The sequence below is a fragment of the Empidonax traillii genome, unplaced genomic scaffold (assembly GCF_003031625.1).
Source record: "Empidonax traillii isolate 1590-97213 ecotype Southwest subspecies unplaced genomic scaffold, ASM303162v1 scaffold1335:size128774, whole genome shotgun sequence".
In the NCBI taxonomy this organism is placed as follows: Eukaryota; Metazoa; Chordata; class Aves; order Passeriformes; family Tyrannidae; genus Empidonax; species Empidonax traillii.
In genome coordinates, this window is record NW_020956528.1 from 63,035 (window position 1) to 87,843 (window position 24,809).

The 24,809-nt window shown below is 57.1% G+C and overlaps 1 protein-coding gene across 8 annotated transcripts in view; it reads left to right on the plus strand.

Moving 5' to 3' along the window:
• The window catches only part of TRIM9 (tripartite motif containing 9), a 57,811-nt gene extending 36,035 nt beyond the window's left edge, over positions 1–21,776 (plus strand). Inside the window, exons 4-13 of one of the 8 annotated variants that reach the window (XM_027906647.1) lie at positions 3,261–3,371; positions 3,883–4,036; positions 5,635–5,792; positions 7,065–7,203; positions 11,538–11,726; positions 14,135–14,176; positions 15,264–15,287; positions 16,342–16,645; positions 17,238–17,400; positions 19,979–21,776. In XM_027906647.1, the coding sequence (XP_027762448.1) occupies positions 3,261–3,371; positions 3,883–4,036; positions 5,635–5,792; positions 7,065–7,203; positions 11,538–11,726; positions 14,135–14,176; positions 15,264–15,287; positions 16,342–16,645; positions 17,238–17,400; positions 19,979–20,041 (1,347 nt within the window). In that variant the 3' untranslated portion in view covers positions 20,042–21,776. Of the gene's footprint in view, positions 1–3,260; positions 3,372–3,882; positions 4,037–5,634; positions 5,793–7,064; positions 7,204–11,052; positions 11,315–11,537; positions 11,727–14,134; positions 14,177–15,263; positions 15,288–16,341; positions 16,646–17,237; positions 17,401–19,978 lie in introns of those variants that run through there. The other 7 variants (XM_027906648.1, XM_027906649.1, XM_027906650.1 and 4 more) reach the window with 7 other exon arrangements.
• Positions 21,777–24,809: the final 3,033 nt, after the last annotated feature.

Genomic DNA, 24,809 nt, shown 5'->3' on the forward strand with positions numbered 1-24,809 from the left:
AAAGACGTGGCAGGTGTTTGTGTCTTAATTCTCAAACCTTTAATTTTACTAATCACGGTGATTAACGGAGTCTCTCTGTTCCTGTCTGCGTCCAGTTTCTCTTGCAAGCTGTAAAGCCACGAAGCCCCACTAGATCCCATCCAAAGATCCCCCCTCCTCTCCTTGAAAACAGTTTGGTTTTGGCCAAGGGAACGTGGATTTCCACTCTTGGTTTTCCTGCTGTGGAGGGGCTGCAGTTAAAAGTGCTGTTTCATCTGGTTCTCCAGGTGGATTGTGCTGGATCCCTGGAGGGATCACAGAGTTGTGGAAGGGCTGAAGGTGTGGGCAGGGGCAGAGCTGCAGCCACAGCTTTGGGTGCCCCTCAGTCAGGATGCCCTGGGCTGCTTCTCCTTGGATTTTGAGTGTCTCCAAGGCTGGAGACTCCACAGCTTCTCTCTTCTCTCTTCCCACCTTTATGGGAAGCAATAAAAACCAACCTTTTCCTTACATCTTCACCAATCAAATGCTGTTTCTTGGAGGCTCCTGCCTGGCTGGAGGGAGCAGATGGCAATTCTGCTGGTAACACTTGGAAAACATCGACTCCGGCAGGGAGAGGCTCACAAATTCATTATCCCAGGCAAACCAGACAGAGATTTAAGCTGCAAAGAACATAAGAAGATTGTTTTGCCAATCCCATCTTTGTTGTCTTCCCGCTGGCACGTGCATTTCCCCTCGAGGGGGGGGTCTTAGATGAAGGGAGGAGGCGGCGGCTTTTCTGGGCATTCCGGGTGGGATGCTCACCCACCCATCTGCAGCCCAGCAGGCAGGGGATGAAAAACCTTGCTCTGGCTCATCAGTCCACTCAGGATGTAGTCTGACAGTGAGGTTGGACCCCAGGGGCTGGTGTTACCTCACACTCAGGGTTACACCGTGGTCTGCAGCTCGGAGACCCAACATCCACACAGCCAACAGCCCTGCCAAGGGCAGGACAGCCCCCAGCCCCTCTCTGGGAGCAGCAGAGATCAAAGGAGGGCAAAGGGTTGTTTTACACCCCCACTGCACCTTCTGGATCCTGCCCTGAAGGACTCAGCATCCCCACAGAGAAAAGAAATCCAAGGGCTTGCCCACGCTTTCCAGAAGGTCAGAGTGGGAGTCAGATCTCCAGGAGCAGCTGTTGGCTCTGCTTCGTCCTTACAGGACCTAAAGGGGCTCCAAGAGACCTGGAGAAGGACTTTGACAAAGGCCTGGAGGGACAGGACACAGGGAATGGCTTCCCACTGCCAGAGGGCAGGTGGGATACTTGGAAGGAATTCCTGGCTGTGAGGGTGGGCAGGCCCTGGCACAGGTTGCCCAGAGAAGCTGTGGCTGCCCCTGGATCCCTGGAAGTGTCCAAGGCCAGGTTGGAGCAACCTGGACTGGTGGAAGGTGTCCCTGCCCATGGCAGGGGGTGGCACTGGCTGAGCGTCAAGGTCCCTTCCAAAACCATTCTGGGATTCTAGGAATCACCACAGCAGAGCCATTCCCAGTGCACTCAAGTGTTAGGAAGTGGCCCTGAATGAACTCTTCCCTCTGCTGACAGCATTTGATGCCGGGAGCAGCGTGTGCTCTACCTCAGAGCGATCCAGCATCTCCACAAGCCTCCCTAAATCCACTTGGTCCAGAGGAGCAATATGGGAGCTCCCTCTGCTGCCTTGTCCACCCTGCACCCTCCCCACAGCCTGGGCTTGCTCCAGCCTCCCTCTGCCACAGCCTGCAGTGGCTACTCCCTAAAAACCTGGAACCATCTCAGGGACTGTTTGGTGGCATTTCGTAGAAGAAGATGCGTCATCTCAAGTCTCCCCAGGTAGAAATGACAGGAAACAGCTTCAAAGTGCACCAGGGGAGGTTGAGATTGGAGATTAGGGGAAATTCCTTCATGGAAAGGATTGTCCAGCCCTGGCACAGCTGCCCAGGGCAGTGGTAGAGTCTCCCCATCCCCGGGGGGATTTAAAAGCCACAGGGATGTGGCACTTGGGGACAGGGGTCAGTGGTGGCCTTGGTAGTGCTGGGGGAATGACTGGACTCGATTTTAGAGGGTTTTTCCAACCTGAATGATTCTGTGATTCTGAGTTGCAAGGCCGGTAAATTCTTTTCTTCCTGCTCGGTGATTGAGTAGAGGTGATTAAATTATAATTAAACAACACGTGGTGGGATTGATTGCCCTGCAGGAGTCATCCCCCCCCCTCGAAGCGTGGGTTTATTCACTGCAGGAGGCTGACATGTGCTTCATTTCACCTCCCCACCCCTCAGGCAGGGATGCTGTAGGGATGCTCACAGGGGGAGCTGCTCCTGTGCCTGTGGAGCAGTGGGCACTGTGCTCTCCTCGTCCCTGGCCACTGCAGCTTTTCCCACCTGCAGATGCTGATGCAAAGCTCATCCTCCCCCTGACACCCCCGACTGTCTGTGCTCCCCAGAGCTGCACAGCTTTGTTCAGTGCCGCTGGAGAACTTCTCACAGCTTTAAAGCTCTTCCAGGGGGGAAAAAAAACTGAATTACCTGTCATGAGCACGTTCCTCTGAGCAGCAGATTTCTCTTCCTGAGCTGCTCTGCCAACCTCCAGTGGCAGAAATGCTCCTGACCCCAGGTGCAGGATTCAACATGAAGGACCAGCCAACCTTCAAATACACCCTCGGGGTATCCAGCCTGAACTCTTTCCTGCCTGCTGTGCTTCTGGGAACATCAGCAGAGCCCTCAGGCACCAGTAAACTCTGCTGGGATGCTGGAATGTGATCCAGGGTCCTTATCCAGGGATGCTGGGTGCAGCTGCCCCAGAGCCAACCCCACAACCCAGCTCCGTGCCAAGGATGGGTAAGGCACCTGTATATCTATGGAAGTGGGCATTTGCTTGGCATGGAGCTTGTAAACTGCCATGTGGAAGCTGCTGAATTAAAAACAGGGCATGGAACTGTCCCACTGCTTTGAATAATTACATGGGTTAATAATTTTTGCCCAGAGAGATTGTGGAGCAATCTGGTCCGGTGGAAGGTGTCCCTGCCCAGGCAGGGGCTTGGACCAGGTGGTCTTTAAGGTCCCTTCCAACCCAAACCATTCTGGGATTTTCTGTTGTTGTTCACCAGGTTTTCAAAGATCTGGAATTCAGAGTCTTGGCCAGTTCTGCCTTTCCCTGTTCCCTTGAATCTCTGCCTCCCTTTTCATGCCCTGAACCTGTCCCTGTGCCCACCCAAACCCTTTGTCTCCTCATCTCCCCGAGCCCCCCCTGATCTCTGCCTGTCCCCTGGCAGGTGGTGCGGGACCAGATCTCCCACTGCACGGTGAAGCTGCGCCAGACCACGGGCCTGATGGAATATTGCCTGGAGGTCATCAAGGAGAACGATCCCAGCGGGTTCCTGCAGGTCGGTGTGGGGCCGCCAGGGGGGTGGGAAAGGCACTGCAGAGCCGAGGGTAAGGAGGGTGTGTCCCGGCTTTCCCAGCTGTAAAAACAAGGGCCATCCTCTCATCACCTCCAGGTTCGCAGCAGGAACAGGGACCTTTCTTACCCTGACTGGAGGAACAGAGGGTTTGGGGATAAATTTGCTAAATTTGGGATTTAGCAGGAGGTGGTGGGTGGTGTCTCTCTGGAGCAGGGATCAGAACATGCTGTCTCTCTCTCCATTGGGAAACCAACATAACAGCCCTTGGGGACCGCATCCCACTGCTCATTCCTGGGCTGGTCCCTTTGGTCCCAGACCCTGCCTTTAAACAATCCCCAGAGCCCCTGAGCCCGCAGGGAAGGGCTGGAAACCACGCGTGACGTGCCAGCCTTTGGGAGGCAGAGGGAAGGAGGAGAGCGGGGCAGGGGCACAGCACACATCCCAGCACACATCCCAGTGATCCCTGGTGGCTGAGGGTGTTCCTTGTCCCCAGATCTCCGATGCTCTCATCAGGAGAGTGCACCTGACCGAGGACCAGTGGGGGAAGGGGACGCTCACCCCCCGCATGACCACGGATTTCGACCTGAACCTCGACAACGCCCCTCTGCTCCAGTCCATCCACCAGCTGGACTTTGTCCAGATGAAAGGTAAGGATATTTCCAGTGCCTTTCAAAAGCCCATGTCTTCCCATTCCATGCAGCTCCTCACAGGGAGGGAGCAGAAGGGGAGTTTTTCATCTTCTCCCAGTCAGACTGGGCACTCCAGACCCAGAGTTACGCCCGCTCCTGTGTGTTTTCCACCCCTGGGCCAGCCATCTGCCTCCCTGCCTCGGATCCCTGGGCACCTGTGTGCCAGGCCAGGGTGCCTGGAGCTTGGCTTTGCCTGGAAAACCGCCCTTAGTGCATCAGAAAGTTATTAGTGCATTAAAAAGTGCGATAGAAAGTGCTCTGCGGGTTGGGACCTGTAATCTGGGGAGCAGCACGAGGCTCTTCCCAAAGCTTCTGCTCACGCACCCACACTCACTCAGTGCTGAGCAGCATCTGGCATGGACCAGATGTCCCTCCAAGCACACAGAGCCACGTCACTCAGCCTGGGGACTCCTGTCCCTGCCCTCTCCTCACTGTTGGTTTGGATCTTCCTTTCGGTTTGAATTCCCTCCCCGTCCTCCGTTCCCTCTGTGCTCACTCTCCTCTACCACCAAGAGCTGCTGCAACCTGTGAGCACCCACCCTCCTCTCATCCTCTCCCTCCTCCTCCTCTCAGCTCACCCTCGCCGTGGAAATCAGTTGTTGGTTTTTTAGACTTGCAGAAGGTGGGGTTTGGATCCCAGATCTGTGTTGCAGTACCAGGGAGGGGGGAACAACACCTGGGGTCTTGATGAGGAGGAGGAGGTGAGGAATAGATGCTGGGCATCCACAGCCTGGCAGTTCCTGAGGGTCCAGCCCAGGAGGTGGAGGAGTCACAGAGGGGGAAAGCTGAGCCTTTGCCAGCAGGTCCATCTTTTCTCTCCCAGGCATTCGTGGCTCCTCCACATCTTCTCTGGATTCTCCATGCCTGCTTGCACTGGCTCTTGTCACTTTGGGCCGTGAGGATGAGGATGGTGGGCGAGCAGCTCTGTTGAGAGGAGATGTGTCAGTGGGCATCTCCCTCCCCTGGCATGCTGTCACCTTTCTGTGCTTTTCAGAGCATGGGATCAGGGGCAGGGCTGCATGACACACGTGGAGATTCCCAAATACAGCAGAAAAAAAACCTGGGAGTCTTTTCTGTGCCCTGTGTAGCTGATGGGAGCCATAGGGGGTACTCAGCCCCTCAGCTTCAGGTCCTCTCCTTTTTGTTGCACTGAATTAATTTAATGGAAAAGCAGAGCAGCACTTGCTGCTGGGCTGTAGATAAGTCCAGGCTCAGGGCTCTATGGAGCCTTGGGAGAGCGTCCCAGGTCTGGGATTGGCTGCTTTATATCATGTGTATTGTTGTGCTGCCAAAATCCCCCCAAATTAATCAGGAAAACAGGAACAAAGCAGAAAAGCTCTGGGGAAACCTCAGCTTCACCAGGCTGTGAGGTGGAAGAACTCGGAGTCCTTTCTGCTTCCTTTCCACTTCACACCCTCCAGACCGCAGTTGCACACCTGGTGCTGCCTTCCCAGCCTGGCAAGAAGTGCATCCCAGTGAATTCATCCTCCCCCTCCTCCTCCTCCTGCTCCCCCCATGCGGTGCCAGCAGCCGGGGTGCCACTGATTCGGGTTTAGTTTCCTCCCCAGTGCCGGCCCCGCCGATCCTGCAGCTGGAGGAGTGCTGCACCCACAACAACAGTGCCACCCTGTCCTGGAAGCAGCCCCCCTTGTCCACGGTGCAGGTGGAAGGATACATCCTGGAGCTGGATGATGGCAACGGGGGACAGTTCAGGGTGAGTGCTGGGAGCTGGTGCCAGCGGGAAGGGGAGGATGCTCCTGCCTCCGGTATTTCCCCTGCCTTGAAGTGACCACCTTCGTGCCAGGCCCCTCTGCCCTGGAAAGGGGAGTGGCTTCCCACTTCCATTTGGGATATTGGGAAGGAATTCGTGGCTGGGAGGGTGGGCAGGCCCTGGCACAGGTTGCCCAGAGAAGCCGTGTCTGCACCATCCCTGGAAGTGTCCAAGGCCTGGTTGGAACAACCTGGTCTAGTGAAAGGGGGTGAAACAACATGATCTTTAAGGTCCCCCTTCCAACCCAAACCATTCTGGGATTCCATGATTCTATGAAGCTCCGTGTTTTTAGGTTGCTGAATGTTTCGTGCAAGGCATGCTAATTGCCGTGAAAACTTCATGCTTTGCCAGCTGCCAGCAAGCAGAGGTGTTCAAGGCCCGAGGGCTTTTAAATTGCTGTAATTACACAATTAAAATATGATTTTTCTCTGATCCGACACGCTGATAATTATCCTGGCGTGTTCACATCCACCGGGAGTGGGCACAGGGAACAGCCCACGGTGCTCTGAATTCATCCACAGAAAACTCAGGCAGGCAGGAGCCAGAGTAGAGTCCAGGTGGAAGAGAGGTGACATGGGTGGGGTCTGGAGAGAGAAGGGAGCAGGAGGCTGGGTGTGGGTAGAGCAAGTCTCAGTGCTTGCCTCTGATCGTATTCCTTCCCAATATCCCATCTATTCCTGCTCTCTGGCAGTGGGAAGCCATTCCCTGTGTCCTGTCCCTCCATCCTTGTCCCCAGTCCCTCTCCAGCTCTCCTGGAGCCCCTTTAGGCCCTGCAAGGGGCTCTCAGGTGTCCTTGGAGCCTTCTCTTCTCCAGGTGAACCCCCCAGCTCTCCCAGCCTGGCTCCAGAGCAGAGGGATCCAGCCCTTGGAGCATCCCCGTGGCCTCCTCTGGACTCGTTCCAGCAGCTCCACATCCTTCTGATGTCGTGGGGGCCTCAGAGCTGGGTGCAGCATTCCAGGTGGATCTCACCTGAGCAGAGCAGAGGGGCAGGATCCCCTCCCTCCCCTGCTGCCCACCCTGCTGGTTCTGCAGCCCAGACTCGTGTCAGGGAACAAATCACAGGGTCAATCTGCTCCGCTTTAACCATACAGCGCTCACAGGTCTGCCCCAGGGAGCAGAGCAGGGCTGAATCCCCGTGCATCCCGACCTCCAGGAGCTGTTCTCCCACCCCTGGGGACTCCATGGCCCGGGCAGTAACCGTGGTTGCCTTGCAGGAGGTGTACGTGGGCAAGGAGACCATGTGCACGGTGGACGGGCTCCACTTCAACAGCACCTACAGCGCCCGGGTCAAGGCCTTCAACAAGTCAGGAGTCAGCCCCTACAGCAAGACCCTGGTGCTCCAGACATCCGAGGGTAAGGAATTGCAGCAGCTCCAGCCAGGAGCGCTCGGACACCGCTCCCAGCACACCCCAGCTTAGCCCTGCTGGTGCTCCGGTACCTGAGCGTTCCCTGCAGGAAAGCCAGCGCTGGCCACAGGGGAGAGGTGGTGTCAGGGGCCTTAAACAGTGCCCAGATTTCTGTCTCACCCCTTTTCCTTTGCAGAGGGTGTTGTGTGGGGAGGTGCAGTGAGAGGTATTTAAATTTGGGGGTTCCGTGGCACAAAAGGGAAGCTCAGATGTTTTCATTAATCTCCTTTAAAACAAAACACTGCCAGCGTTGCTCCTGAGGGCTGTGTGTGGCTGGAAGCACAGGAATCGGCCCCTGGAAGTGCAGGACAGGGAGCAGAGGGACCACAGAGCCACGTGGGTGTCCTTCCAGACGCAGGGATGCACAGCCAGCCCCGCCAGCATCACCCCCACAGCAGCAGGAGCTCAGATGGAATATCAAACACTCCCTTGCAGGCTGCAGGGGAGTCTCCCCGCCTGGCTTTAAGTACATTTGTCACACCAGGCCCTTAATCCAGTGCGGAAAATTGGCTTATTTCTGCCGTGCAGGTGGAGAGTGGCAGGGCTGGATCCGAGGTGGGAGTCGGAAGCAGCTGTGGAGGAAGGGATCAGCCCCCTCCATCACGTCTGCTGCCCCACAGCCTCACTGCCAGGCACAAAACCCCTCCCTGGGAGTCTTCCACGCTTGGTGGAATCCCTTTTCCTGACTCCCGGACTAAAATCTCTCTTTCCCAAGCCATGTGAGGATTTTTTTTTTTCCTGACAGCATCCAGCTGGCTGGCAGCTGGGATCAGAAGGGAGCACCACACAGCTCGTGGGGTGAAAGGAGGGCAAGAGCTTTCCTGCCACAGAACGTCTCTGGTGGCTTTGAGCAAGGAGAAAAATGGGTTTTCTGCTGAAAAAAATAGAAGGCAAAAGCAGAGCAAGGCTACACCGAGTGTTTGTCTTGCTGCCTGCACTTATCTGCAGGAGATAACCATTCCAGTTTGGAAAGGGAATGTGCCAGGCTTGGATGCGTGGGCAGGTCAGCAAGGAATGGGACTCGCTCACAGGTGACAGAGGTAGAGAGTGGAGAGCAAACCTGTGACAAACCTTCTCAGGGGAGAGGCAGGGAACTCAAATCAGAGGCACAAAGGCCTCGGCACTTCTGCCAGAGACACGTCAGTGTGAGCGTTTGCAAAGCTGAGCACCGGGAAGCGTCCAGGAAGCCTCAGCATTCCTGGGGATGGCACAGCCCAGGTCCAGCCCCGTGTGCTGGAGTGGCCAGGACCTCCACCAAAGCCTGAAGGTCAACAGTTCTCACTCACTTCACTCCCCAGCCTCACCAGCCTTGGCAGGAGACAGCAGAGCTTTGGCTCCTGATCACGTTTGTGGCTCGTGAAGACCCACGTGAGACACGATTCCCTGACCAAAACCAGCTGGGCTTTGAGTCACCCCCAGCCAGGAGTCTGCAGGGTCCCCACTGTGAACTTCCCACCTCAGATTTCCTCTCCCAGGTGTTTTCACTGTCGAGCCAAGCCCGAGCTCAGCTCCAAAATGCGAAGGAATCTGTTCCTGGTCCCAGCAGGGCCGTGCTTGGGGCTGGTGCTTGGTCCGTGGAGCGGAGAGAAGTCCCACTCCTCAGAGCATCGGGGTGAAAGTTTGCTGCCTTCAGCCCTTTCACTCGAGTGAGCTTTTGCATCTGCTATTCCAGCACGAAAGAAAAGAGGGAGAAAAAGTCAAATGGGCCTGGAGCTCCATTTTGTGCTCTTAGAGGCCGTCAGCTTTTAAGGATTGAAAGAGAAATAAATTACATCTGTGCGCGGCTTCCGGATATCCGAGGGAACTCGTTCAATAGGGCTCGCACGTCCCAGCTCTCTCTTAAGGTTGGGCTTTTATTCCTGGCTTTTACAGCAGCATCAAGGCCTTTAAGAGCTATTTTGTGTGAAGTAGGCTTAGCTTTTTCCCTCCCTCAGCTGAGCTCTGCAGCTTCCTGCGAAGGGTTTGTGTGGGCAGAGGGGACAAAAGAAGAGGCGGGCTCGATGCAGAGGGAACATCTCTTGGAACGTGGCTGTCCTGCTGTAAGTGGTTATGAGGAATCCTTTATTTAAAAGCTGGTTTCTAGTCCTGGCCCCTGAGATCCTTGTCTGCAGCCCGTGGAAGGGAAGTGGTGAAACATTCCTGCAGGGCCTCAGAATCCGAGGGGAGAAAGGCTGAGAAGAGGGTAAAACTGGGTCTGGGGCTCTCTGGTTCCTGCCCAGCCAAACAGCCAAGGGGAGCCAGGCAGCACTGATGGGAATATCCTACCCCACGGGAAGGTGGCACATGCACAGGTTACAGCAAGAACATCTTCCCAGCCCGTGGTGTGGGGCATCTTCTGCCCGTCCCAAAGGAAAAACTATCGCAGTTCACTCTTCAAAGCTGGTTCTTGGTGCCACCAGCAGGACAAGGTGGTCCCTGGCTGGGAGAAGGGCTGTGCCCCAGAGCCCTTCCCACGTCCTGGGGCTTCCCAGGGATGAAGATCCCCATCAGCAGCACGGCCAGATGGGAGCAAGGGGTGAAGGCAAAGTTCTCCTACCCTGAGCTGATGTCAGGCTGTTTCACATCAGCCCTAGGAGCGTCTCCTGCCCTCTCACATCTTAGCCAGAGGCTCCAAGGCTCTGCCATGTGAGACCTGCCTTAATCTCTCTGTTCCACAAGCTCCTGGATGAAGTTCAGCTGGAGGCTGGGAATTCAGCCTGGAGGGGATTTTGGAAGGTGAGCCTGTCCCAGGGCACAGACATCTCCCAACAGCTTGGCCAGTGGCAGCACTGCTTGGCTCTCCTCGCCCCTGGGAGACCTCAGGTCTCCCCCAACCTCCTCCTCCCTGAGCTGGGCAGCCCCTGCACTCCTGGTCTTCCCTCATCCAGCAGATTTTCCAGGTTCTGGTCAGTCTCCTGCTGACTTAGGGAGCTTCCTAAGGGATTGGAGTCTGTAGGTGGGCTGGCTGCTGGGCTGCTTTTCTCTACATGTGTTTCTGAGATGCTTCTGAGTCCCTCCACTGTCGTGCTTTTCCATGTGCTGAAAGGCAGGATGAAGGACCAGCTCATCCCGGGTGGAGATGGAGAAGAGAGGACTGTCCCTGCCTGCTCCCCAGGCCCAGAGCATCCACCTCCCTTCCCCAGCACAGTCAAGCCCCTCTTCTTTTTCTCTTCTTTCAAGCCCAGCTCCTCATTTGGAGCCCAACTTCAAATTCCTGGCCATCCATGGAATGACTCTCAGCAGCAGCCAGGGCTTTGTGACCGGCAACTCTTGGAAAGGGGTGAAAACCCCCGGGGGAAACAGCCTGCAAGGAGCTACAGGGTGCTAACTAGGGGGAGCCATGAGCATTGCTGCTCGTGGTAGCAGCTCCTTTCACTCTTGGTAGGCCTTAGAGCCCGTCCCTCCCTAGCCTTGAGCTCTGTTTTTTGACCTGTTGTGCAATAATTTATGTAACCCGTGTCTGACCCCACTGACACCCTTTGCCTCCACAGCCTCGGCCGCAGCAGCAGAGAAGTCACAACCCCCCTGGGCAAAGAAATTGTCTCCTTTTTTACCTGTTTGAACGTGATTTCCAGCTCAGTCCGTGTTCTCAGCTGAGATGGGAAGGCTGGGGGTTCAGTGTGCCGGGAATTTGAGTGTGTAGATGATGGATTCCATGTTTTCATGTTGTCGTATCCCTGGACAAGGCTAGGGAAGAAGTTGCAGGGGGTGACTGTGTGTGGAAACAGATGACCCGAGGGGCTCCCTCTGCTCTGACATTTTGCTGTGAACCCCACGAGTTCAATTCTCACTGTAAGGCTCAGATGTGTTTTGACAGGTCCAAAGGGATACCAAGAACACAACAATCCCGAACAACCCTTGAGTAAGGTGGGTGCCCGGTGGTTCTTTAAGGCGACAGAGCTTAGTACAGCCCTGCAAAAATGCCTTTTCAGTGTTACCAGCTGGTTTTTCCACCACTACTGTGCACAGAAAGGTGTGAGATGTACGAAAGCACGGCGGGGAGCGTGCGTGGTAACCTGTGAATTTTTTTAGGTGCGACGAGGTGCGGGGACCCCCTTTAAGGCAAAACCTATTGAGTTTGCCGTGCTGAGGCGGGAATTTTGAAGACGAGCACGTTTTCCTTGCTGCCAGGCAAGGCTTGCCCTGGGAAGGGCCCGGCTGGGTTGCACAGCGCCAGGATCCGCGCGGTGCCGGAGCGTCCGCGCTCCGCTCCGGGATCCGGGCGCGGGGGCGACGGGAGCGGCGCCGCCCAGAGCGGAGAGCCCGTTTCTGATCTCTAGTTTGCGTTGATCTTACGTTTAGACACGCAGTCAGAAGAGCAGACCCTCCCTTTTCCAGTGCCTTTGGAAAGATCGCAGCTTCGTAGAATGAGTCCTTTCTCCTCCACCCTTAACCTGCAACCCAGCTTCTCGGGGAGATCCTACTTTGAGCTAAGATCTTCGGCCCACCAGCTGAGCTTGCATTCTTCCTTACAGTCCCTGAATTCAGCCGGTGAGCTGAGCACCTCTGGCGTTTCCTCTTGGTCTGTGCTTCTGGGCATCTCCAAACTCTCTCTGTTCGTTCTGTTCCGCTGTGTTTGTTTTCTCCCATGACATGCGGATGGATGGCAGGGGGGAATTCTTTCTGTGTGTCACTGGCCTGCTCCTGCCGCCGAGGGGGGTCCTGGTGGCCCCGGTTCTTGTGGTGTTTTCGTCTGTATGTGGGCAGTTTGGGGTGATGGAACAGCACAGTAACTCCTCTGTGTGGGTGCTGTTCTCGGCAGGGCATTGCTGGACCCTTCAGCAAAGCAGATCAAAGAATTCCAGACTGGTTTGCGTTGAAAGGGACCTTAAGGACCATCCAGTTCCAACCTTCTGCTGCAGGCAGGGACACCTTCCACTAGGAGATCCCTCATCTCTAGTTTCCTTTGATCTCATGTCAAGGGACAGTCAGAAGGGAAGACCTTCCGAGGGAGAAACCTGTGGGAACACCTCAATGGTTTGTTTTCCCTGTACAGGCAGGAGGCACAGCCCCTGCTGTGAGATTTGGTCTGTGAAACCAGTGTGGCTGATTAAATCTAAAACCCTCTTAAGGTAGAAGCAAGTCTGGATGCAGGCGAGGTCTAGATTGTTGCCCAGAGAGGTGGTGGACTCCCCATGCCTGCGAGTGTTCAAGGTTGGATGGGGCTTGGAGCAACCTGGGATAGAGGAAGGTGTCCCTGCCCATGGCAGGGGGTTGGAAAAAGACGATTTTAAGTCTCCTGCAACTCAAACCAGTCTGGGACTCTCTGATTCCAGCTCAGGCCAGCTCCCAGCCCAGCTTAGGACCCTGGAGACCTGGGCTCTCATCCACCCAGCTTTGAGCACTGAGCTCGGCTTTTCCAAAGCCAGACATGGTGGCACCAAAGCCTTGTTTTCTGCAGAGCAGAGGACACCACTCCTGTGATGCCTCGCTCATCTGGCAGCCCCCACACGAGCACTTGGCTTCCCCCCCTCCATTATTCCCAAAATCCTGGGCTGTGGTGGGACACCAGTCGGGCAGAACGAGGGATGGTTTCGGGCAGCCAGCGAGGAGCCACAGGGATCTCTCGGAGCTGTTTTCTAACCACTCTTTGCACATCTCCCTTTGCTAAAGATCCTGGGCCCCGATTCTCCTGCCGCTCTGGATTTCCAGCGCTCCAGTGGCGCAATTCCCGCCTTCCTCCGGTGCGAGCCCGGGAAGAATGGGGGCCCCCGATCGTTTGGTTTTCCATCCCCATAACACAGAATGAGGAATGCTGCAGCATGGCCCTTGCCAGAATAACCGGGGGGGGGGGGACACACCCTGCAAACTTTTCTTTTCTCTGTGCTTTTTGTGTTTCCTTTCTCCTCGTGCTGCTGTGAGCTGATGGCTTCTGCGCTGCTCTGCTGGGAATGTTCCCTCCTTTGTGTCCGGTGTTCCCACCTGTGTGGGCAGAGTGGACCCTCTGCAGGTGCACTCCGGGGTGGGGGGGGACGGGGAAAAGGGGGGCCCTGAACACCAAAACAAGAGCTTGGACCACAGTGATGGGCAGAGACCTTGCAAAGCCCACTTTTTGAACAGGGGCACGGGGCACACGATTCATTAAAACAGCCCCGGGAGGTGCCACAGGAGCACGGCACGGAGCACAACCACAGCCAGGGAGGGGCTCTTCCACCAACAGGCACGTCAGGAGAGGGGAAAATCAGCCACAGGGCTCCACGGGGTGTCCTTAAAATCCAGAACCTTTTGTGAGTGCTCTCCCATGCAGTGCAGACGTGGGGCTTCGTGTTGTCCTCCCCACCTGGGGAGGACGAGCCTCTGGACCAGGACAAGCCCCTGGATGAGTCCCCTGATGAATCCCGGCTCCCCAGAGGTGTTTGCAGCCATCAGTCAGGCACAGGAGGATAAAGGGCACCCCAACACATCCTGCCCGTGCAGCTGATGAAGCCATAGCCTGGTGTCCTTTGCCCTTCTGCCCCTGGGGACCCCCTTTCCTTCCCCACCCTTGCCCAGACCACACATCCATCAGAGAGGCAACCTGGAGGAGCTCAGTGCTCCCCATCCACTGGACACACCAGTGGGCTGCTCTTTGCTCAGTCCCTCTCCTCCAAGGAGTGGTTTTTCCAGTCAGCCCTGAGAATATTTACCCAGTAGCCAAGATACCCCCACCAAGGCTAAAACTTCCTGCTTCTTCCTCTGGGAGAAAAGCTGAACAATTCGGCACCTTGAGCAACCGGGATACGGTCCCGCCATAAACTCACGTGTTGTGTTTGTGACCCCGCTCGTGCTCTCTGGCTTTTAATGAATCAGGCCTCCCGTGGCTGCTGGATGCTTTAGTTAATGATTAAATGCTCCCCTGTGTTCGTCAGGCGGTTGTTGTTCCTCAGCTGTGATGTGTGAAATGTAGTATCTCTTTATAGGATGCACTTTTGACACGCAAGGATCGCCTTACTCTCAATTAGGCAAGTATCTTTATTACAGTTCCCTGGCACCCTCACTGCCTGTTGCTTCATCTTTTTTATTGCTTTTTAATCTTTTAACTTTTCTTTGGCGACTGAGCAGCGTTTCTCGCTCACACCCTGCTTGCAGAGCGCTCTCGGATGTCAGGGAATCATGGAATTGGTGAGGTTGGAAAAGCCCTCTAAGGTCATCATTCCCCCAGCGCTGCCAAGGCCACCACTGACCCACGTCCCCAGTTGCCACATCCACGAGGGTTTTAAATCCCTCTAGGGATGGGGACTCTGCCACTGCCCTGGGCAGGAGGCAAATTTGAAGGAAGAGTGGGGATTAGTGGAAGATGTAAAGACATTTTAAGTTTTTCCCCCCCTGTGGTTTTAAGGAGAAGCCTGAGGTCAGTGCTCTGGAGGTGGCTCTGTAATTAAGAGCTGATCCTACTGCTCTCCTTCTGCTCTTTTAAACTGCAGGGTTTGATGGGATATTGGGAAGAAATTCATCCCTGTGAGGGTGGGCAGACCCTGGCACAGGTTGCCCAGAGAAGCTGTGGCTGCCCCTGGATCCCTGGAAGTGTCCAAGGCCAGGCTGGACGGGACTTGGAACAACTTGGCATAGTGGAAGGTGTCCCTGCCCATGGCAGGGGGTTTGAAACTAGATGATCATTAAGGTCCCTTCCATCCCAAACCATTCCATGATTCAGTAACTCCAAAACAATACATATTCCCCTTCACTAAGGGCACTTGAAAGTGGGCCAAATGCTGGTGAGGCAATTAGCCCCTCTGCAGCTAATTAAAACAAGGTGGTTGCTGCTTGCCTGTCCTCTTCAGACTGCCTGCAGGGTCAATCATGTTCATCCCCCTGGGAGAAGAGGTCCCCATTCCCATGGGATTCCTCCATCACGGTGCCACCCCCCCCCTGCTCGCAGCCCGAGTCCATCTTTGTGCCATCCCGCCCTGCCCTGCTGCAAACCCCTGAACATTCCCTGCTCTGGCTGGAGAGCCAGGCAAGCAGGGCTGGTTTTTCTCCTTCTTCCCCTCGCCCGACCTGACGTGCTGTTTTCTCTCCCGCATGCCTTTCCCTTGGGAATGACCACAGTTGACATTAAAAAAATGGTGGCAGGTACGGCCGGGGCTGTGTCGGGTGGCGGCGGTGGCGTCAAGGGCGTTGCATGTGATGTGTCCTGTGGAACTCCCAATAAACCAGTGAATCAGTCTCACCAGAGTGCTTTCTTTTTCAAGCCGTGTTCCCCTTCCCTGCAGCCATCAGAGTGTTTTGTGGATGTGTCACTTCACGTTTCGGTGACCGCCGGAGGAAACCACCCCGGGTGGGGGGGAGAGCCGGGCTGGTGGCTTGTGTCCCTCTGCCTTGTCGAGGATGTGACGCTGTGTCTGTCAGATTGTCAGCATTTACACCAGCAGCTGTACTGAGTCCTGGAGGGTTTGGGGGCGTTTTCCAGCCCTCCCATGATCTGGCTCTTGTCTTGCGTGTGGCAGGGAGGTTTCCCGGTGTGATGTAGCATCTCTGTCGATGTAGACCTTTCTGTGTGCTTTGGGTTCCCAAAGACAGCCCTCAGATACACACACAGAGTTTATCTGCTGATCCTCAGTCCCCTTCCCACACTGACCTGACCCTGCAAAGTGCTGCATTGAGTAACCAACTCTTAGCTGTAAAAGTTGCGTTTCAAGGCCGGGTTGGACGGAGCCTGGAGCAACCTGGAATGGGGGAAGGTGTCCCTGCCTGTGGTAGGGGGTTGGAAGGAGCTGGGCTTTAAGGTCTCTTCCAACCCAAACCATTCCATAATTCTTGTGTTAGAGCCTGGAGACCTGTCTGGTACCTCATGTCTCCTGCTAGGGCCAAATTTTAGGAGATCTTGAGGATCCTGCAGGCTCATGAGCCGAGACAGGCGTTGGGAGGGGATGGAGACGTGGACCAGCAAGAGCAAAACTCCTCCTGGCCACAAAACCTCAGCCACACTGGCAGCTGCAGCCAGAGGAGCTCAGAGCACCCCCTCCGCGCTGGAAGTTGCCCTCTTGTGAGCCAGCAGCCCCCTCCACCGTGCAGCTCCCTGCGTGCTCCGTGTCATTCCCTGCATGCAGCATGTCCGTGTCCGCTCCGCGCGGCTCCGGCGGCCGCGCCCCGGCCACCCTAACCCGGCGCTCTCTGTGTGTTCCAGTGGCTTGGTTCTCTTTCGACCCCTCCTCTGCCCACGCCGACATCATCTTTTCCAACGACAACCTGACTGTCACCTGCAACAGCTACGATGACAGGGTTGTGCTGGGGAAAACGGGCTTTTCCAAAGGGCTCCATTACTGGGAGCTGTCGATCGATCGGTACGACAACCACCCCGACCCGGCCTTCGGCGTGGCGCGCATCGATGTCCTCAAGGATGCCATGTTGGGCAAGGACGACAAGGCCTGGGCCATGTACGTGGACAACAACAGGAGCTGGTTCATGCACAACAACTCCCACACCAACAGGTACGTGGTTTTGGAACGGGGTCTTTTTCCTCTGGGGAGACTGCAGCCCAAGCTCGGCCCAAGGAAGAGCCCGTGGCTTTGCCAGTGGCACCTACAGGTGCCCATGGGAAGGGAGACATCAGTCCCTGCCTGGCTGGTGCTGCCTTGCTCCAATATTCCTTCACTTCTCTTTCCATGCTGACTCTTCCCGTGTAGCATCCCCTTCCCGCTAACGCCCAACCGGCAACTCCTGCAACAAGAAAACAACATTTCCCGTGATCCCTGTGCCACAGTTACTGCTCCTATTCCCTGTGGGGCTGGGGACTTGGCTTGGGGAGAGCCTGATGTCACCTTCCTGCAGGGTCAAAGGCCATTCCCTCATGGATCAGCAGGTTTTGGTGTGGGTCCTGCAGCCTTGCTCCCCAGTTCCATGTGTTTCCCCCATGGCTGTGGCTGCTCTCGGGGTCACTTTGCCCTCGGGGACATTATGAAACCAGAAGAAGGTCATGGCTCCTGGGTGACATTCAGCATCTTCAGTCCTTGAGGTCCAGGCCCTGAACCCTGAGCCAGGAGCACGGGGGATGTTAAACCACTGACCTCTTTTCCCCGACAGGACCGAGGGTGGGATAACGAAAGGTGCCACGGTGGGAGTGCTGCTGGATCTGACCAGGAGGACTTTGACTTTCTCCATCAACGAGGACCAGCAAGGCCCTGTCGCCTTCGAGAACCTGGAGGGCCTGTTCTTCCCCGCCGTCAGCCTCAACAGGAACGTGCAGGTACAGTCTGGGACAGGCTCCCTGGAGCATCCCCAGGGGTGGACTTGCTGTCACACTGCCCCTCTTGCTGCTGCCACTGCAGTTGGAGTTGCTGCTCAGCAGCACAGGGAGTTGGGGGAGCAGGAGGGCTCTTGTGCGACAGGGACAGCTCAGAAAGAGCTAAACTTAGACCCTAAACTACCTGTGAGTCTTCAAAATCAGGACAGGCCTTCCTGCAGCCACAGCTCCTGCTGGCTGCTTGCTCCAGGTTTCTCCGTCAGGGCTGCTGGAGCACCAGGATTGTCCAGCCCTTCCTGGCCGATGGGGTTTGATAACTCTGTGTTGTGATGCTACCCCACAAGAGCCTCACCAGCTCATACAGCTCTCCCAGGACACTGATGGGACCATCACCAGGGAGAAGGGCACCTTTTAAAGGCTGTTTCCCTCTGGGGCATTTCAAACCCCTCTTCTCTCCCTCTCTCCCAAGCTCTCAGCATTCCTGAACATCACCAAGCGGTGGCTCCCTGGGCTGATCCGGTATTTCCATCTTTCATTTTTCTCCTCACTGATCACATCTTTGCTGTCATCTCCCCATGGGAGTGTTCCACATTCACCAAACCTGCCTTTGGCACACCCACCCTGCCACTGCCCTCACCTCCAACCTGCACAAGTGCCCAGGCACATCCAAAGACGCGTTGCACGTAATGGATGATCTCGGGGTGTCAGGAATTTGGGCATGGTCTTCTACAGGGGATGTTAAAGCTGTAGAGGGACTTTGGACAAGGGCCTGAAGGGACAGGACAAGGGGGAATGGCTTCCCACTGGCAGAGGGCAGGGATAGATGGGATATTGGGAAGGAGGTGAGGCCCTGGCACAGGTTGCCCAGAGAAGCTGTGGCTGCCCCTGGATCCCTGGAAGTGTCCAAGGCCAAGTTGGACAGGGCTTAGAGCAACCTGGACTAGTGGAAGGTGTCCCTGCCCATGGAAGGAGGTGGAATGAGATGATATTTAAGGTCCCTTCCAACCCAAACCACTCTGGGATTCTGTGAACGCTTCTGTGCAAGGGCAGAGGCAGCAAGTGGCCTCTGTAAATTCGGGATATATGGATTAGGACTTGCTCTATTATATCCATCAGGATACAGGGTTTACTGTGCTGTCACCAAGGCAGTGACAGTTTTGCAGCAGCACTGAGGCAGAGGTGGGTCCCAACCATCCCAAACCAAACCCAGCCTTTCCACAGTGTCCCACTCCAAGGGCCTTGCAAGCAGAGGAGTCTTCCCAGCTTGGAGAAGGGCTGGTAAATGTTTAATTAGGAAACATTAAAGAAGCCCCCCCTTGAGTTTAGAGGTACTCTGTTAATTTGGTGTGGTAAAAATGTCCTGCTGTGTGATGGGTTTAATTCCTACCTCAATCCTCTGCACAGCCATAAGGGACGAGGCATTTCTGGAGCCCCACAGCTTTTGTGGGTTCTCTGGGCAAGGCAGAGCTTAAATCCCCTGACAACAGAGAAATCCCGTGGGATGCTGATAAAAGACTGCTAATAAGCCCAAGTCATTCATTATCCTTCTTCAGAGGCGTATGACTAATTAAAAACAACTCTAATTAGGAAGAAAGTCATTGTATTTTAGACAAAGTTTTCTGTAAATCTGTACCTGAAGGGCAAAACACTGCTGCTGCTGCTGCTGCAATAAAAGGAGGAATTGTGCTTTCCTCCCAAATTAAGGCATTTGTGGAGGGAACTGGATTCCCCCTGTGCTGCTCACTGGTGTGTGTGAGCACTTCAGGGCCTGGCCCCTTGCCCAGTCAGTCCATAGACACCGAGCCTGCCTGGATCCCTGATGGACCAGGATTTTTCCTGGACCAGTGAACCTCAGGTCTCCAGTATTTCCTTCCCTCTCCCTTTGTCTGGCATTGCAGTCTGTGCTGCATCTCTCCCCATCCCTGAGTGAAGCCAGGACAAGAGCCTAACTCCCATTTTCATGGAGTCATGGATGGTTTGGATGGGGAGGGACCATTAAAGTCTTCACTTGAGCATCCCCCCACCCTGCCCCATCACCCTGATACTGCTCAGCTTCCCCACCACGAAGGTCCTTCCTCCCACCAGCATCCCCTCCACACTTCCTGTCCCCTCCACTCTCCCTGTCTCCCCCGCTGTCTCCATCCCCCCTCAGCTCAGGGGCTTCTCCAAGGTCTCTCTAATGGCTTTGCTGTCCTTCAGGCCCCTCCATCCCCTCTTGTCCATCCCATCTGCACAAAGCCCCAGCTCCTGCCATCTCCCACCTCTCCAGCAGCCATCTGTCACAATACTGGGAAGATTTGGGGTGTGGTGCCCCTGGTACCAGCAGTCCCAGTTCACAAAGGCTCCAGCAGCACGAGCAAGTTGGGAACAAGCCACCACCACAGTTTTGGGGACACCCCCAGCCCATCCCGCAGCAGGGAGGATGCGTGGAAGGACGGGAGGAGCTCCCCCACATCTCCAGCCACACCCTGCCTTTCCCTGGGTGCTGCTCCCGCCCTCCCTGGGGGCGATACGCCAGCTGCCATCCCGTGAGCTGGGTGGGATGGTGGGACACCGCTGAGCCAGGTGTCTCTCACCGCAGGTGACTCTGCACACCGGGCTGCCGGTCCCCGAATTCTACGCCTCGCGCTCGGCCATGCCGTGAGGATGCTCCCGGAGCCGGCTGCCTCTTCTTGGGATGAGAGGAGCCAGCCTGTTCCCTCCTGCAGGACAAGGCCGGCCACGCAGCCGCTGGGTCCCCGCTCAGCTGCCGGGTCCCCGCGGCCGGAGACGGGGAGGGAAAGCGGGAAGGAAGCCCCCGGCTTTCGGCCGTCTCGGCTCTCCGGCCTCCGCGCTGTCCTGTGTGTGTGCGCTTCGCTCTTTAGCTCTTCCTGGCTGATGAAGTACTTAGGTAGCCTGAGCTGTTCTCCTGTGTCCGCTTTTAGGTTTGGTTTCACTGATTTCGGTTGGGGTTTTTCGGGGGGGAGGGAGGGTAGGGGCGGTCCCGTCTCGTTTCCGCAGAGCGCTCTCCCCTCCCGTGGGGCCGGACGGAGGGACCCCCCCACACACACCACGGGAAAGCTTCCGCCCCTGCCAGCCCGGTTACTTTGCGGGATATTTCTTTCCCCCTGTGGCCTTTCTTGCAGAGCACCCTCGGTCATGTGTAGAGGTGGGTCCTGGATTACCAGTCAGTCTCCGTGTCCTTACCAAAACGCCCGACTCTGTTCCGTGTCCCCCTGGGGCGCAGCGGTGGGGCAGGGGGTGGCCACCCTATTCCCGGGTGCTCCAGGTGCTGGCAGGCCCTCGGTTCGATGCCAAGCACCCACAGAGGGGTTGGGGGGAGGTTTCTTCCCTGGCTCCCCACACCCCAGTGCCAGCACACGCGCCACAGCCATAGGCCGGAGAGCCCTCTCCCGGCTCTCTGGAGATTAGTGTTTATTTTTTTATAGTTGCCATATAAAGCCTAGCCTTAAATTGAACTGATAGTGTCCTTCAGATCACCGGAGAATCCATTCTGCAGTGAGGGTCTGACGGGGGGGGCCTGGGCATGGGGTTGGGATGGGATGGGATGGGACGGGGAGGAAGGAGAGTGGCCACAGCCCTGCCACGCACTCAGGAATACGTGCCCACTGCCCTGCCCATGCCTGCTGCCGGCAGCAGTTCCCGGCAGCCTCCGCTCCCTACTTGACTTTCTGGTAATTCAGAGGCAGGAGAGGACCGGGAGGTCGTGGGTGCCGTGCCCGGTGCCAGCCCCCATTCCCGAGCCGAGGGCACCTGCATGCTCATGTCCCCACGCTTCGCTTTCCGGTCCCTCGCCGGCTCCCGGCACGGCTGGTGGAGCCAGGACAGGCAGTGGGATCCCTGCCCAGTGCGTGCCAGCGTTCCCAGCCTGGCCGGATATTCCCAGCCCGGCCGCAGAGCCGCAGCTCTTCGCTCCAGGGCCGGCTGGGGCGCGACGGGAATCCCGGCCCAGCAGAAAGACAAGTGTAAATAGCCCATTCCCCTACCGGCGTGCCCTCCTCTAGGACGGTCCCACTCGTTCCCTCCTTGCTCTGGCATTAAGTTTTCCTAATTTATTGGATGGGTGCTATCTCGTTGACTCACGCCGAGGAGTTCCTCCCCGCCGCGGGAGAGCCGAGTGTTGCGGGACAACGCCGAGCGGCTCCTCGGTGAATCCCTGAGGAGCCCCCGTGGCCGGCTCACCCGGGGCTCCTCTCCAGCTGTTCCCCCCTACACACACACCCCGTTCTTTAGGATGTTCATGGTGCTTATTAGACCCCCAGTGATTGTAAGACGTCGTCCCCCCCCTCCCCGTGCCGCGATGGTAGCTGCACTCAGCCGCTGTACTGACGAGAAGTGTCATGTTTGCTGTTCTAATAAAGGACTTTTATGAGAGAAGGGCAGAGCTTCCCAGAGCATCTCTGTGCCACCACAGCCCCCGGGCTTCAGTTCCCATCTCATCCCCCCAGGTGGACATCCCTCACTGCCCCTGTCTGGAGGCAGCAGCAGGGAATGGGCAGAAGTTGGACCGTGGGAGGGAAGGAGGATGGAAGCCAGTTAAAGAAGGAATTCTTCCCTGTGAGGGTGGGGAGGCCCTGGCACATCCCTGGAAGTGGTCAAGGCCACGCTGGATGGGGCTTGGAGCAGCCTGGGCTAGTGGAAGGTGTCCCTGCCCATGACAAGGGGTTGGAACAAGATGGTCCTTAAGGTCCCTTCCAGCCCAATCCATCCTGGGATTCTCTGGAACCCAGCGCTGCTTTCCTGAGCAAACTCCTACGTCCCCTCCTCATGAGAGGCGGTGACAACTCCCCATTCCCAAGGTGGATGCTGAGCTGGGACAGTGGGAGAGAGGAGGTTGCATCTCCCAGCCCTGGTGACGTGGGGCCACTCAGGGCTCCCCGCTCCATCTGCAGCCCATCAGCAGGGATGAGGGATATGGGGAAGGAGGGATGGAATCCTGCAGGAGGGAGGAATGACCAAGACTGGATACAGGGCAGCATCTCCCTAGGGAGACTGAAATAGAGGCAAAATGCTAAGGGATGAGTGGTGGTGGTGGTGGTGGTGGTGGTGGGGCCGTTTCCAAGGGAACAGCATGGACAGTTCCCCCAGGGGCGTGAGAAGGGCTTGCTGCTTGAATATCAGTGCCTGCTCTGTTTTCTTGGAGTGCCTCAGGAGAGGTTTTCAATGTGCAGCCTCTGAGCTCACCACGGGCTCAAGTCCAGGCCTAAAGAAGAAAATGTTAATGCATTAAGTGCATCTCGGAAGGATGTTTGTCCCTTCCAGAGCGGGAACGTGCCCGGGGACACCGGAGATACAGGAAACTGCATCCTCCCTGCAGCATGAAAAACCAGCCTGGAAGGCATGGACAGCACAGGGAACAGCCCAGGGCCAGGGAATCTGGTGCAACAGGACAAGGGGGAGTGGTTTTATACCGACAGAGGGGAGATTTAGATGAGATACTGGGAAGAAATTCTTCCCTGTGAGGGTGGGCAGGCCCTGGCACAGGTTGCCCAGAGAAGCTGTGGCTGCCCCTGGATCCCTGGAAGTGTCCAAGGCCAGGTTGGACGGGGCTTGGAGCAACCTGGGCTGGTGGAAGGTGTCCCTGCCCATGGCATGGGTTGGAATGAGATGATATTTAAGGTCCCTTCCAACCCAAACCATTCTGTATGATTCTATTATTATCCAAGTGGAAGCCTGGGCACGCTTCTAACCTAATCTAACCCTGCCCTCTTGGCAGTGGGAAGCCATTCCCCCTTGTCCTGGCACTCCAGGCCCTGGTCCAAAGTCCCTCTCCAGCTGTCCTGGAGTCCCTTTAGCCACTGGAACAGTCTCTAAGGTCTCCCCTAGAACCTCCTCCAGGCTGAACACCCCCAGCCTCCAAAGCACAGAGCATCTCCATGGCCTCCTCTGGACTTGTTCCAGCCGCTCCACGTCCCTGTTGGTGGCCCAGAGCTGGAGCACAGGTGGGGTCTCACCTAAGCAGGGCAGAGGGGCACAATCCCCTTTCCTTGCCGTGCTGCCCACGCCGTGGGATGAGCCCGGGACACTGGGCAGGGAAAGCAAACAGGTTGGGAAGGCTGCGGAGCCACGGCCGGGGGGGGGAGGGAGGAGGAGGAGGAGGAGGAAGTGTTGCGTTGGAAGCTCCTATCGGAATTCCTTGCCCTTGGGACGGACGGGAGGCAGGGCCAGGCGGGCAGGGCAGGTTCCTGCGGGCAGTCTCGGTGCGGGAACAGCTGGGAAGAGCCCGGAGCTGCGGTGAGGGAGGAAGAAATCCCACGCCATTTCCAGAGGGATTGCGGGCGGGCAGCGAACAGGGAGGGGGGGGGGGGGGGGGGGGGGGGGGGGGGGGGGGGGGGGGGGGGGGGGGGGGGGGGGGGGGGGGTTCGTGACACGGGGCAGGGCGGGAAGAAAGGGGAAAGCGAGGACCGAGACACGGGGATGGATCGTGACACTGGGATGGACCGTGACACGAGGATGGATCGTGACACGGGGTGGAGGGGAAGGAACACATCATAACACTTCCCGGCTTTTCCCTCCGGGGCCGGCGGGCAGAACCTTGTACGTGCTCCAAGAGCGGCCGCCCGGGCGGGAGGAGCCACGGGTGGGGCGGGCGAGGTCCTGCGTGGGGCGGTACCTCCGGGGGGCGGTCCCTCCGTGGGTAAGAGCAAAAACGGGGGCGCGGCCGTGCCCGGGGTCGCTCCGTCTGCCGCAGGTGCGACCCCGGGGGGTGCTCCGTGCTCTGCTCCGGCTCCGCGCCCCTCTCCGCTGCATCCCCTTTGCACCTGCCTGGACCCCCCGCCCTTTGCACTCCCTTTCTATGCGCCCCCGGGCTCCTCCCCTTTGCACCCCCTTTCCCCTTCCCACACCCCACTGAGACTCCAGGAATCCCACCCCCCTCCCCTTTGCACACCCCTCTGTGACTCCCGGGGTCTCCCCTCTGCACATCCCTCCGTGCACCCCGGGCTGCGGTTCCCAGGACATCCCCATTCCACTTGCCTGGGATCCCTCTCTTTGCCCCCCGGGGTCTTTCCCTTTCTTACCCCCAGGTGGCGGTCCCCGGGTCACACACTTCCCACGTTCCTGGGGTCCCCCCGCTTTGCACATTTCTCTGCGACTCCTCCCCGGGGTCTCCCCACCTTTACACCCCCCTTTGTCCATCCCCGGTGCCCCCCCTTTTTATCCCAGGTGGGGGTTCCCGGGGCACGCACTTCCCACCTTCCTGGGGTCCTCCCCTTTGCACACCCCCCCCACTTGTACACCCCCTCTGTCTACGGCGGGGGTCCCCCTCTTTGCACGCCCCTCTGAGACCTCCGGGATCGCCCCTTTTGTGACTCGCGGGGTCCCCGCTCTGCACGGCCTTCTGAGACTCCCCCCGGGATCGCTCCCTTCTCACGTCCCTCCGTGCACCTTTGGGGTCCCCCCTCCCCGCTTTG